The 15,023-nt window shown below is 40.7% G+C and overlaps 1 protein-coding gene across 1 annotated transcript in view; it reads right to left on the reverse strand.

Moving 5' to 3' along the window:
- The window catches only part of grin3a (glutamate receptor, ionotropic, N-methyl-D-aspartate 3A), a 33,554-nt gene extending 19,243 nt beyond the window's left edge, over positions 1-14,311 (reverse strand). Inside the window, exons 1-2 of the mRNA XM_026340109.1 lie at positions 13,553-14,311; positions 6,788-7,527 (exon numbers count right to left, since the gene is read on the reverse strand). Of these exons, the coding sequence (XP_026195894.1) occupies positions 6,788-7,527; positions 13,553-14,311 (1,499 nt within the window). The remainder of the gene's footprint in view (positions 1-6,787; positions 7,528-13,552) is intronic.
- Between the last annotated feature and the right edge of the window lie 712 nt (positions 14,312-15,023).

Raw genomic sequence — 15,023 nt, forward strand, 5'->3', positions numbered from 1 at the left:
GGTCACATAGTATATTAGTTAATGTTTTATGTTTAGTCGAGACATTGATAACATTTTGGTGTGTTTCGTCGCTGAAATCTGAAGTAACCAGCCGGGTATGTCAGCAGAGTGGAGTTGTATGAGGGACTTGAGTTTCACAAGTGGCTCTGCAGTAAGAAGTTAAATCTTAGAAAGTCAGAGATGCTATCTTTGACTGAAAGGTCACTGGGAACACTGCTCTTTCTCAGTAGCATAACACTGCTCTTTCACGGTAGCAATTACAAACGTGACATGTTGCAACAAAAAAGTTGAACAGCCTACGGTTGTACATGTTGATTCTTTCATGTAAAGGACTTGACTGATTTTTATTTCTCATGTATCAACACAGAGCAGACAGCTATGTGTAAGTACATACATTCAGTACCACACTTGAGATGGAAAAGTCTTTACTGCTGTAGTATATTTTGACAGTTATAGTTACTAGTTTCCTAACAAATAAAGATATTATCACTATTTTATAGATTGAATTGTGCAACGGTTGTAAAAAGTTCATATTTACAATGCCTCCAATTAAACCACTTTTTTAAAACAACAAACACTACATACACACAAATTAATTAATATGTATATATTTGTTTTGCTTTATTTTGTTCTTTTTTGTAAAATTCTACTAAAGCTGCAAGAACCCCAGTTATTGTGTCCCATGTGTCAACTCATTTTCCCGGGCTACATACATGTATTTAGTGTCTAAAGCTTGTTAATTAAACTGCTAATTTGACTGCTAATCTGAAACTGCTACAGACCTATGAATAAAAACTATGATTTGATTTTTTAAGACATGACCTAATTGCACCTAATAAAATGAAAAAATGTTGTGATGTGAAGCACATGAGTATTGCATGATGGTATTCAGACTGTGAACAGACAGTGACGTCCGGGTGAATCACACTGTATCCATTACACAGAAACACTAATTGACTGTCATGTCAGCCTTGTGTTCCTGCCTCATGCATCAGCTAAAAGAGATCGTGCTGATAATATTGTGCATTACCACACAGTTGTATTCATATTCACGCCAATGCCCCCAAAGGGATCTGAGCAAAAAAGCAAGCTGCATAAAAAGGAATGGGAATGCATTTAAAATGACATCGCTACATTGCACTACATTGCATGCTTCTTTTATGTATCAAGACATATATTTATTAACACCAAAAGATCCAGAAATAAGTAAATACCGCTGCCTTTTTAGCAACATAAAAATGTCTGCCAACAGCATTTCTCCTCGTTAAACCAATCCCTCCCTGAAGCACAGAGAGAGTGTTTTACTTACATTGGCTCGGGGAATCCTGTATAAGCCTCAGATGGGACATTTATTATATAGCATTTTATATCTTCATAGCCCAGCTGGCTGGCTCATTCAGAATACTCCACTTGTTTTTGGTAGGTATGTATCACTTTAAAGTGATTTTTATGAGAAAGGGTTGTAGCTAAAAAAGATAACCTGCTGAAATTTGTCCTGGTTGTATCTAATCTGTTGATACAGGACTTTGGCCTCCAAAGTTTTTCTATGAGGCTGCGTCTCCAGGCTTTTTTTTATTACAGTATTTATGTAAATAATTCTTTTGTTATTTTCCACTCTCCTTCTGTTCTGTTAGTCTATTATCTAATCATTTGCCTCTATCCACTATCCTTCCTCTTTCAACTTCCCAGCTGGGTTGGCAAACATTATCAGTCCTTCTCAGCGCCTTATAGACATTATAAATTCATTTTTTGGAATAACATACATCATAGTGTTCCTGCAGAACTTGTGGACAACATGTTCTCACCTTGTGCTGCAAGCTGAATCCATACCATACATTTATTTAAATCACACCAATACACAGTACAGTGCAATAATATAATGTGGGCTGAGGGAGCCAAAAGCTATGATGAAAGTCATGGATGACTATTCCAGTTGTTAAGCACACCCATCATTTATATTTTACATTGTTTTTGCTGAAGTGATGCCCACTCCAAAACCAAGAAACAACAACAACAACAAAAACAAAAAGGAATGCTGAATGTGAAAAATGTCCTGCTAACTCGCTCTCCTAACCTGAGGCTAGTTGGTCCAGCTCAGAGTCAAGACTTAAAAATGAAGAATTTAGAGTCATAAATATCCACTTTGATGTTGAATACAGTGTGTACTGTTTACTGCAGTAATACAATTAAAATGTTAAAGGGCCAGCAGCCTGTTAGAAATTGGATACTTGCCCGTTTTTTCAGTGGGAAAATTGGTGAAAACATGAACAATATCACATCAACAATAAGTATGTTTATAGTGACACCCTCAGTAACACTAGATTTTTATAATATTTGTTAAAAAAAAGAACTTATAGATAGATTGGTATTATATTATTGTGTATCATAATGTACAGAAGAAAATTCTTTGCACATAGCAGGACAGGAAGAGTTCCAGTACAAATATGCAGTGCACTGCGCTGGTAGCCCCGGGCTACTGTTCAACACAATGCTAAGTGATGTAAACTGAATGACATTTCACATAGGACCAACTGAACAAATGACCAAGAAGTGCACATATAAGAGTGCTCAGGAAACCCAGTTGTAAATGGAAAGAAAAGCTCTGGGATGTGGCTGATGGGGTGATGAGTTTGTCCATGGTACAACCTGAACCTTTGTGACATTTGCTGGATCAAAGCACGTGAAAGCAAATAGAGAGAGATGGAAATGAAAGTAATAATGAATAAATCAAGTACAAACCAAGCAGAAGTGCCAGCAGCCACTGATTAGCACTATTGGAAATAAGACAGAATTAATAATTTCATTTCACATAATGGAAACTTTCTACATTATTAGAATATTTAGTGTTTCATTTTTCATCTATGCATTATTTATGTTTGGATATTTAGTCCATAAATATTCTAAACATGCTGAGTAAATTTGATTTTTGAGACACTGAACATTTTGCTCATAAGGAAGAATGGTAAGAATCCTTAGGAAGCATTTTCTGTGAAGAATTTCAATTTCCACACACTCATACGCTGCATCTCAACTGACTGATTAGCATTTCCTCCCAGGATCAAAAGACAGAGAGCTGTGCCTCCTTGTGTACATACATATTGAACATACAGTACAATACACTGACTGTTAGTTTAAGGTCAGTATAGCACAACAAAATTATTAAAAGTTCACAATAAACGTCACATAAAACGTGGACGACAAAAAGCAACAGCAGCTTTGAATAAAGGTAAAAAACATGTTGGCGAGTTTAACTTGAGTAATCAGCCCTGAAACACAGGTTTTGCGGGGACAGTTAATTTCACTCGTTCGACTCAACACTTATTCAGAAATAAAAAGAAAACTATAAACTGGGCAATTAAAGTCATCAAGTGCATTATTAGAAGGTTTTTAAGCCTCATTCTTTCTTTTATTTTTCTTTTATTTTTTTTCATATTTACCAAACCTGTGGAAGTTTCGCTCTCTCACCTACCTTGAGTACAAACTGCAACTGGTTTAGAACCTTGTTGGTGTCTTTTACAAAGTGTCGCCTGTAACAGTCCCTTACTATACTACAGCTGTCTGATGAGAGACATCTCTACATGTCATCAGCAATTTCCCTCTATGAGTGCTTGCTGCTTGGCCAGCAACTGTGCTGCCACCATAAGTCCATGATGATAATGCAATAGATTCCCTAAAGGGTTTCAAAGTCCAGCCACAGACCCTCTGCTGCTCATCTGCCACATAGTTTCTGGCTTCAACGCTGTTGTGGTGACAACACTTCCCTCCAGGTCAACTCATCCACTGTGTCCCTGATACTGTGATTTGACAAAACAAAGTCAGTCCCGTCACTGCAACAGACACATCTTAAATGACTGAAAATGACCAACTCTATCTCCTAAATACTGTCTGGTTATATAAAACTAAACTGTTTTACCAACAATGCGTGGTGGTAACAAATTGCTGAGTAATGATTTCTTTTTTAATGAATGAGTACTACATTTCTTAACTCTATAGCAGAGGTGGTTGGTTGGACTAACATCCAGACTCCTGTTTAGTGGTGATTAATAAAAAAATAAAATGTCATCACAAGTAAGGATGTGCACTTTTAAATTGTCAAAAAAGCCTCTCATCTTTTCAGCGCAACAGTCCTCTAATGATGTTAAACTAGATTGAATAAATGAGATGCACAAGTGCATTGTAAAATGATTTGTGACAGTATGTCATTGGTAAGAGTGCAAAAGGGAATTTCCGTATCCGTAAATACAGCAGGCAGTACTACAGAAGTCACACAAGCACTTAGCTCCAGGTTGGTTGATTAATGATTGTCTAATTGCAGTCTAATTAGTTCAGTGACATTCTCTGCTGCAGCAGCACTGTGCTACCAGTGCAATTTGCTTGTAATAGGTGAGAGAATCTCAAGTCAGTGTAGCTGTTCCACCACAGCACCTGACATGCATCCGATTTTTTTATTTTTATTTGTCTGAATCAAATATTCAAATAACAATTCACTGTAATACATATTTTGCTATCTGTGTGCTGTATGTGCACTTCTCCTTGGTCTGAATGTCAACCTACTCTGTAGCAAAAAGCTGAAAGTGGTTTTAAATATATATAATCTGACCATCAGGAACTCTCTTGTGCAAATATGTGCTTCTTCCTCTGGAGAACTTGAGGACACCACATCCTAACCTTGTTCATATATCTCTCTCTCCCTCAGGGTGTCTACAGCCCCTGAGTCCTCTGCCATTACTGAACAGTCTGAATGTGCTATACCCCCTGTTGACACATTTCATGTGCTGGAGAGGGTACAGAGGAATAGAAGAGTAAAAGGGAAAATATATCATCAAATAATTATTTTCAAATTGTCATCAAGTCAGGATATCACCTCTTTGTTAGCACCGTGAAAATCTGCATGACCGAAACTGACAAAGAGAAACAGATGACTCTGTTTCTAACAGTGCCACCACAATGAGATTAAAGCTCAGATAAAGGTTTTAAAAAAAACTGATTCAATTCTTAGACTGCACACGTAAATATATTTCTTACTATGTGAAAGAAAAGTTAATGGCAATAGGTGATGATCAGGATCCTGATTCCATTCATTGCCAATCCTTCTAACCTAGAGAGACGTACGGAAATAGAAAAAAGAACAATACGTCAGCACCCATTACTCCGTGTAGCATGAATGTGATTAGACAGTCTACACAGTCCCAGGGCTTTTCAAAAATTGAACTGCAAGAAAGGGGAATAACATTTCAGGGAGAAAACAGGCTTTCTTTATCTTTGCAGGTTACACACAAAATACTTTCCTCTTCTCCATCCTCCACTGCTGGTAATATATTGCTACTACTTTTCCTCTTAGGGTAAGTCTCCTACCTTCCCATGGTCAACTACAGGACTCTGGTATAAGTCGAGAGGTACAGTTTTTTTTAAATAAAACTTTACTAGTCCCACAGTGGGGAAATTGCATTGAGGCGCCAAGGGTTTGTCTTGTCCAGACAAAGTTTCACCAACCCTGGGGTCCATAGACGGCTGCCCTTACTAACTGAACCACAGTCACCCCCCCTTACTCTTTGTTCTGTAATTTGTAAAACACTATTAGACAAATCAATATCTCACAATCAGCTTAAAATGAACCAAAAAAAAAAAAAAAATGTAAACACAATTAGAAATCTCCTCCAGTTCCTGCAAGCTCACCATGTCCAAATAATTCTCTTCCTAGGATGATCACTCTGCTGATTCAGGAGTTTTGAGGGGAATCTTGGTAGGAAAGGTCAAACTCTAATTGTAATGCAGTGGTGTGTGATCACACACTTTTCATCACTCATATCTCAGCAATATAAAGTGGTTCAGCTGCAGTGGCGCTGCTACTTATGCATTTCATCACACGTTATCATTTTGCCACACTGCTGCAGTCACTGACTGTATAGTGTGTGCGTTCTAATAGGGTAGTGCATTACATGCATATGGCTACACAGATGTGTGTGAATTATGTGTTTCAGCACAAACTGTAAGGCTGCTGTTGCTGCTGAGATGTAACTAAACACCTGCAACATGTGAAGGAAATAGCCTGTCCAACAACGAGTTGAAGAAGACACAGATTATTGACAGCAGTGCAGTGGTACATAAGAGCTGCTGGGTAGAGATGACCCAGGTTCAACCTATTACAACAGTTGAATTCCATCATCAAAACATCAGATGAGAATATCTTTTAGAAAAATGGTCACCATGCGCTGCCTGAACAGCTGCACAAGTATAAATGTCTGAAATGCTACTGGATGGATGGAACACCATTCTTCCATAAGATAATCCCACATGTTTGGTGGTGTTTTGATGGCAGTGTTGGCTGGAGAAAGCTGTCTCACATGTCATTCCAAAGCCTCCCATGAGTGTTTACTTTGCTTAAGATCTGTTGACTGCAAAGGATACAGCATATGAATCACGTCATTTTCATACTCATCAAGCCATTTGGTGACACAATCTTCAGCCTGGAGGTCATGCTCATCGAGACAGAATCATCCAATAATCATTTAATCACTGAAAACAACTCTGTATTGATTTGCAGTGACCCATCACTCTTCAGGGGACAAATTGACCCCGTAACTTGTCAGCAAAATAGCTCACATAGCATAACAAAGATCCCCTTACTGTAAACCAAATGCAGCTAAAATGAGAATCAATATTGGACAAATAGTCATCAGATGGGTAGAAACACAAATTAAGTGTCCCAAACATGTAACCTGCATATGTTTGTGGACTTTTGGTTTTCTGAGGACATATGGGTATATTTGTCACATTAAATCCCTACCTTGCTAAGTATTCCCCCGAGCTGCCGTTGTTCTGTTGTACAGCCATACAGTTAGTAGTTCCAGGTATGAGTGCCAGGATGGGATTCTCCTGGGCTGCACTGCCCACCGCCCGCGCCACCAGTTCCAATGAGTCATGGACGTAATGATCCAGAGAAGGAGACCCCATGACCCCGTGTGCTATCAGCCCCAGGGGCAAACCTTCTGTTCTCAGCTCAGCCACATTCTGGCTGTCCCCTAATACCCAGTGAAACTCTGGGAGTGTCATCCGAGTGGCCAGTGTCCAGAGACGGCGTACCTCCCGGATATCGCACCCAAATGTCACCACCCCAGTTATGGATGAAGGTTCTCTCAGGGCCTCAAGCTGCCGCATGAGAGCTTGCTGCTGATCTGATTTAGATGAGGGTGTGGACGAAGAAGCAGGGGATGAGGCGGCCGGACCAAAAAAAGGTAGAGATGATAATGATGATAATGTCTCCACTCCTGTTGTGACACCTGATGTCACTCCAAAGGATGATAATGAAGACAGTGCTAAGGTTGATGTGGTGGTCGTCAGATTGACAAGTGTGCCGAGGTGGAAGCGGGTGTTGTTTTTGATGAGCGAGAGGAAGTCACTAATGTCCCATTCCTGGCAGAGCAGAATGCTGATGTCCCACCAGCCGTTCATCATCAGGAGGGAATAGAGGAGATGGGATGGTGGGGCCTCCACAGTTCGCATCGCCATTTGAAAATGGAGACGATTCTGCAAGAAGATTACAAAAGAATGGGCAGGTTAAGTGTGAAAGATTTACACAAAAGCAGAGAGGGTGAAAATAGATGATAGAGAAAGAGGAAGAGGCTTTGGGAAGAGATAGATAGAGATATGTGGAAAGAGCAAAGGGAAGGGGATTGGAAAGATGGAAGATATGACAAACTGTTAAATAAACAGGAGGGAATGAAAACATAGGAGTGATGGGAATAATCAATTGGAGATGGGGAGGACAAAGTGTTAGTGAAGGTCAGTCAGATTTCATGGAGAAAACAAAGGATGGAAGAAATGGCGAAATGAGAACAGAAAAAAAGGTGAAAGGTAAAATGAGGATAATGGAAAGAGGATGGAGGAGGAAGCGAGGTGCAGCGTTAAGGAAGAAGGGATAAGGTTGTAGAGGAATAAGAATGGGAAGATGTGGCGGTGGGAAGGAGAAGCAGATGTGGTAGAACAATGATGAGAGAACAGAAGAAAGAGGGAAACAAAGAATGACAGAGAGAGATTATAAATCCAACACCAGAATTACTTTGTATCCCAGAATCCAATTTGTTCCTCCAGAATAAACACAGTCTGTTGGATATAATAGGTTTCAACCTCCACTTACCAGCTCCCATGAATATCATTATTCACATCATAAGAAATACACTACATCTATTTCTATTTGAATACTTTTCTTATTTTTAGGAATACCCTAAACCTGAAGAAACACAACTGCACCACCCAAATGGGAAGTGCTACGTCAGTTCCATGTAATTTAATCTGTGATGTCATGATTTAATCACTTGATTGATAAGGCCTGGATTCACCAGTGTCTTGTACACAGCATGACTTTCGTGTGATTACCACCCGGACACTCATTAAAAGCATGACACCTATGGCACTGCAATGAAAGCATCCATACAATGGATAAATGTTGAAGGCATACTGATATGCATTCAGGCAACAATTTTACCAAAGGTAAAGATACCTAATGTACATGTATTAGCTCATTAATGGCAATTTTCATGGCTCAAAGTAAAGATTAATTTCAAAAGACGCACTGGGTGGCACATCAACAACATTTTTGCCAGTGTTGTTCAGCAAATGACTGTTTGAACCCTTTCTGTAAAGTTCAATAAAAACTAAAATATGTGATTTTTCAACCGACTTTAACCTTGTTTTATCTGACAAAAGCACAAAGGAAGGAATTTCAGTTTTTCACTGCCTGCACCAACTCAAAATTTGGGACAGAGACAAAAGAAGGCTAAAAATCTAATCAAATATTCGACAAACACTATTCTGGATTATCTCAATATAAGCACTCTAATAGGTAACAGGTGAAGATAAAGCCACCAAAGGCTGCGTTTTTGCAAGCAAAGATGAGTCATGATACTGTTATCACTAAAATGTTCAAAAGTCAGCATCTGTGATGGTATGTGGGTGGATCGCTACCTTTGCAATGTGTGTCTTGCATATTTGTGAAGGTACCATCAGTGCAAAACAGTAAACTGAAGAATTGAAGAAATATGCTCTCATCCAAAGACATCGAGTTGTGTTAACTGCTGATTCTAAATTATCAATAGGTGTGAATCTGAGTATGAATGTCGTTCTGTCTTTATATGTCAGCCGTGGGATTGGCTTCAGCAACCCTGTGACCCTTAACAAGAAAAGTTAGATAGAAACTGAATTAATCCCAAAGGAAAATACCAGTGTTGCAGTGGTCATTACACCAAACACTAAACATGCAAAGACACAGTGTTAGTGTAAGTCAGGTAGACAATCTGAAAAGCTGTACAGTAAAGTGCAGAAATGTACCTTAGGCTTCCCTATGCTGCATGTATGTGCAAATATGCTGTATCCACCATACAGTGAGAAAAGAGATAGTGGCACTGGAACACAATTCCCTTATTTCTGCATAAATTGCTCATGAAATGTAATCCGATTTTCACCAAATACATTGTTGTACTGCATCCACAAACATCTGCTGAACTTCTGCTTAGTTTATGAAAAGCCACCCTGACATGATCCTGTAGGATGCCTCGATACACAAGGGAATTCATTTTCCCCAAATCATGACGCTCCCCCCACCATATTTCCTTAAATTTAATACAAAAAGTAACGGATTCACAGACTAAGGATACTGCATTGTCGTTTTTATTCCATTTATTCTTCCTGCTAGTTCGAACCTACAATGTCCACCCATTTCAAAACATATGCAAATTATTTCAAACATCTTAAAACCTAAACAATACAAATGGATCGAGTAAATGGCAAAATCTGTACAGTATATATTAAGCCAGAAGCAAAGTTTAAAAGGGGACACAGCCATCCCAATAAAACTTCAGATATACAATAAATAGATCAGATCAGGTAGCTTGAGTTGGCGTCGTGCTTTAACACCTATTCACACTGTTTCCAACATACCAGGCACAGTGAATTGATCAGTCAGGCACTTGCTTGGATGCTCTCACACGCAGAACTACACACACTGAAAAGGGCCCTTAGCAACTCTGTTTAATTGACTTTACAACTTTTACACAAGCTATGCACTTAAAGTCCATTAGATTAATCTGTTGGTTAATTTCACTTATCCCATTAATCACTCTACCCAAAAGGCATGTAAATAAGCTAATCATTATTCATCTACTTATTGTAATGATGGATGAAAAAAAAAAAAAGCACCAACAAAACCAATACGGCACATTTCATGCTGGACTTAGAAGTCTACAGGGCATCATACTCTTACCTCCTTTAAACCCTGAGGAATATTGTACGATTTATACACAGCTGTAACACTTTGGGAGCGTCTTTGTTCCACATGTAAATAGACAGGAAAATATCAGCTACAAACTGTCTGCCTGCTCTCTGGCGTAAATACAGAAATCTGCTGCTTTTGATGCAGCGGGAAATCCCAGCTCTGTTGTCCCTGTGTTTTCTCTTTTATCACTCTTCTCTCCTAAAAAAATACATTTGCTCTGAAAATGCAAGCATTGCATTAAAACCGCAGGTGCTGGCAGCATCATGAGCCAGTAGACAAATCAAGTAAACTAGCAATGACTTGGGTATTGATCTTTTTCCTGATTAAATGATTCATTGTGTTGGAAAGTGTAAAACGACATAAAGGATATTTTAACTTTTTTTGTACAAGATTGCAGATGTTTTCTTATAGTTATGCAAAATGTCTGCCGTGTCCTGCAAATAAAATCATGCTGCTGTTGAAGAATTGTAAAGCCTTGAGGGGTCTCACCATTGTTAAAAAGCCAACCTTTACTTAAAGACCTAGCCATAGCTCTTAGCCTTTCATGGTTTTCTTATGCCACTGCTAACATTATTCATAAAGGAAAGAAGAGAGTCCAACAACTCCCTCCAGTTAGTAAATCCCTATCATTCATCTAGAAGCTGAAGACATAATTATGCCAATGCTCTAATCAGTAACCAACTCTACAAATTAATTAAGCAGCATGTAATTGAAAAGAAAATTCAAGTCTTCTTATGTGTACTTTTATCTTCACTGTAAAAATATTCATGTCTTATGTTGAGTCATGTTAAGTTCCTGCATGTGCAGTAGAAGTATGGGTCAATACCTCAGTTACCGCACATCAATCATGTGATTATTGAGTGTTTGTTGTTTGTTTTCATCATTTGTTAGTGAAGATGCTGCATCTTAATGTTTTTCATATCAGGGGCAAGTGGTTTTTCCCCAGGAGTTTTTCAGTCCATGGTCTGTTATGTGTTAGGTTATCAACTATCTGCTGCTTCCCAAATCCCTCGACACCTATTCCCACCCCACTGAGGCCATTTAAACTGATGTTACTTTATCTCATGGTCGATATATATTCCCATGCTGCCTCATCCTTCTGACACATAACAAACTGTGGACAGATTATTATTTTATACAATTAAAAATATATATATTTAACCCTAACTATCATCTTCAAACAAGGTCATCAAATAAGCGCTAATGTGATCTGCTCCGGAAGTTTTTTACATTTTGAAAAGATAAATTGCTGTCAGCCTGCAGCAGGGATTTGCTAGCAAAACTAGATTGAGTCAGTGGGGAGTTAAGCCATTCTCCAAAATTTACACATGAGCACTGCACAATCTGTTTGTATGGCTGTCCGTCCCAGTCCATTTTTCCGCCAGTCTATCTATCCATCCATCCATCCATCCATCGAACCAACTAATCTTTTACCAGTACACACTCATCCATCCATCAATTCATCTTGGTTGTCAGTTGGTTACTCTACATCTGTTATTTCACTTTACAAACCAGCTTGGACTCGAAACACCTGCTCACTGCTTACAGCAAAATGCTTGCTTGTGCACAGAGCAGGAAATTAGATATTACCCCGAAAATCACACACACACACACACACACACACACACACACACACACACACACACACACACTGTAGCTCTGTAGGTGGCAAGTGTCCCAGAATCATTCAGTTTAATCAATGGATGTGTGCGTAGTTGTGTGTGTATGTGTGTGTGTTTGTGTTGCTTCCTCACTATGTTTGTAAATGCTGGAAAAAACAATGATGGTCTTTTGCCGCACCCAGGACAGTTGTGTGTGAAAAGTCAAACACCCAAGCTGTACCTGTAACCACACTTATTGATATGCATTAATGGCCCTGTTAGTGCCTCCTAATTAAATATGTATAGTTACACAAAAATCATTTGTGGATGTGTCTGTATATGGGAGTGTAATGTACTGACAGAAATGTTTTCCTGTACATGAAAACTTACATAATTATGTTGTTGAAAAATCATGTAAAAAAAACATTTCTTGTTTTTATGGATGCTTTGATTTATCACAAAAAGAAAGAAGGAAAGCAAAACATACAAATGATCATATTGAGTGTTGGTTTAAAAAATCTAAAGAGCAGACTTTAATGTATTTAGTGATGAAGTTCCTATAATAGCATTTTCCTTGCCAAGTGGTGATTTTGTTTCAAAATATAATTGTACACACTTTCCAGCCAAGTCATATTGGTGGTAATTTTGTGGAGTAGCTGGTTTGCTTATTGTAAAAGCAGTGAAATATCTTCAAAATGTTCTGTACAGTTGACTCACTGTGTGCTATTCAGTGCGCAGCCACCTTTGGGATACAGGAGACCAAATGGCCAAAGTGAAATCCAACTTGCTCTGCATCTTTTTCACATTATATCTGACAACATGATTATCACATGCTGCATGTGACTGAGAATTATTAGAGGATCAATGGATGAGATCATTTGTTGTTTGAAAGGAAACGAGTCAGATCAATAATCATAATAAAGATTGAATAATTAATTAATATATTATGGATCAGCACAGTTTGATATTACCCCAATGGTTCATCTCAATCCTTCGGTGTGGCTATGGGATGTATTTTCCAGTTTTGTGTCTATTATGATGTCGGGCTCTCTCTCTATCCATGGTGATGAACTAGATGCTGAATATCAACAAAGCATTGTGTATACCTCGGGGCATATGCTGCTGGGTGCGCATAGCCTTCAATCAAAGTTTTACCTGAAACCTTATCTAGAAAGGAGAAAATGCACTCTCCTCATCTCATCCCCTGCATAGAGACACTCTGTGCATACAGTACATTTCAGCACCATGGACAGAGTCTTCTTGTGCTCTCTCTCTCTCTTTCTCTCAAGGCTCTTTAATTTTGGCTCAGTTTGAAGCAACTGCAGCTTTTCTCAGACTTCCCAACTTGATGCTCTTTGGCAAATCAAGAACATCAGCCTGTTCCACTGTTCCAGTGTCACCACTCTACATCAATTCTGACCCTTTAGCAGGATGAATGCTGACAGTGGAAAGATAAGACAATGTTTTGTCTTTTTATCTAACACACATTAGATGGACAAGAGGAAGGAGACCAACAGCAGGAGGGGGAAATGTTCCTGCTTCCAACATCTGTCAAACTTATACCACTGATGATATTGGGTGATCTGGGCTTTTGCTTCTGGGACTCATTTTACTCATAGTGGAGCTGTGGGGTGCAGTGTACAGTTAACAATTCAGCTGTGTCTCAAAAATAAGCTTCTACCTCACTCTGACGCGTGAACTCCCTCTGCACGATGCTGACGACTGGCACCTGAAGCGCCAGAGAGACGAACTCCAACTTGACGAACTCGTCCCGGTTCCGTGGAAAGGCAATCATCGCGGAAACCCCCTGCACGACCACAGTGTGACACACGCTCTCCATGAAGGAGAGTGGGTCCTCATCCTCAGGGTTGCCCGAGGTGGAGAAGGAGAACGCGGGCAGCTCGCCGAGGCCGGACCCGACGGCCATGACAAGCTCCAGAGATAAATTGTAGGGCAGCAGTCTGGCCCGGTTCAGAGCCTCCACAGCGAGCAGGGCTGAGTCTCGGGGTGAGAACATGCGGTTCTCCCTCGAAGTGCTCTCCTCCCGCTGCCGTGTCTGGCTCTTACTCCTGCTGGCTCCCCGCGGGCCATTAACGGTGCCTCTAGTCCTGAGGCTTCCGTATCCAGGCGCACCGGCACTTGTTTTAACCTGCTTTTCCAACTCCAGCCGTCGCTCTCCGCTCCCTGCCAAGTCTCCCTCAGCGTCCCAGTCTTCAGAGCCGCTGCCAGCAGTGGAGGAGATCAAGCGGGGCTGAACGTGTAGAGCCCCAACTCGAACCGTGTGGCCGATCCGTTTCAGCACCTGGCACGGCTGGGGGTGCGAGTGAGCGCGCGGCGGGAAGAACGCAAGAGCGCAAAGTAGCACGCATAACGATGGCGAGACCCCGGTGCCTGATCGAGGTGCTGGGCCATTCATCATCATCATCCCCGTCTTCATCATCCCCGCTGCACAGCTGCACCGGATGCCCTGTCCAACCACAGACCGGCCGATCACCGGGGCCACTCTGTTGGTCCCCCTCCTGGCCCCCCGCGCGTGGCACTGGTGCGCCGCTCAGACCAGCTGCAGCCTCCGCTCCAGCTCCAGCTCCAGCTCCAGCTCCAGCTCCAGCTCCAGCACGCTGCAAAGTTGTGCGTTTCTCCACGGACACAAACAACAGGCTGCCGAGGCGCGAGATTAGGCACGAGCCGCGCACAAGCAAAAAATGATGCCCGAAAGTGCTGTTTTTCATCTCAAAAGATTTTCATCATTAAAGCCGTTTGATAACAAAACCTGTGTTGGAGTGGAGCGGGGAAATGTGCACATACTCCAGAGGCAGAAATATATATATATATATAAAAAATGAAATGAAGCAGAGTGCAGGCAAACCCAGTGGAGGAAATGACGGGAAGAAAGGTTAATGCGCATCAAACAAATTCCAAAACAGGGAAATCCACCACTGGACACATCTGCTGCCTTCGAAGCAAAGTGATCCCATTATCATCCAGAGTGCGGAGCCAAGGCGACGTTACTTCCATCCGGTAATTGAGACGGAACAAAATATTTTCCCTCCTCGTTAAACACCCGAGTAGAAGCTCTCCAGTGCGCGCGCGCGCGCGCTGCCTGGTTCGAGGCAACCTCGATAGTGACACTTGCACCTGCGAGGTCCGGCACG

The sequence above is a fragment of the Anabas testudineus genome, chromosome 22 (genome assembly GCF_900324465.2).
Source record: "Anabas testudineus chromosome 22, fAnaTes1.2, whole genome shotgun sequence".
NCBI lineage: Eukaryota > Metazoa > Chordata > Actinopteri > Anabantiformes > Anabantidae > Anabas > Anabas testudineus.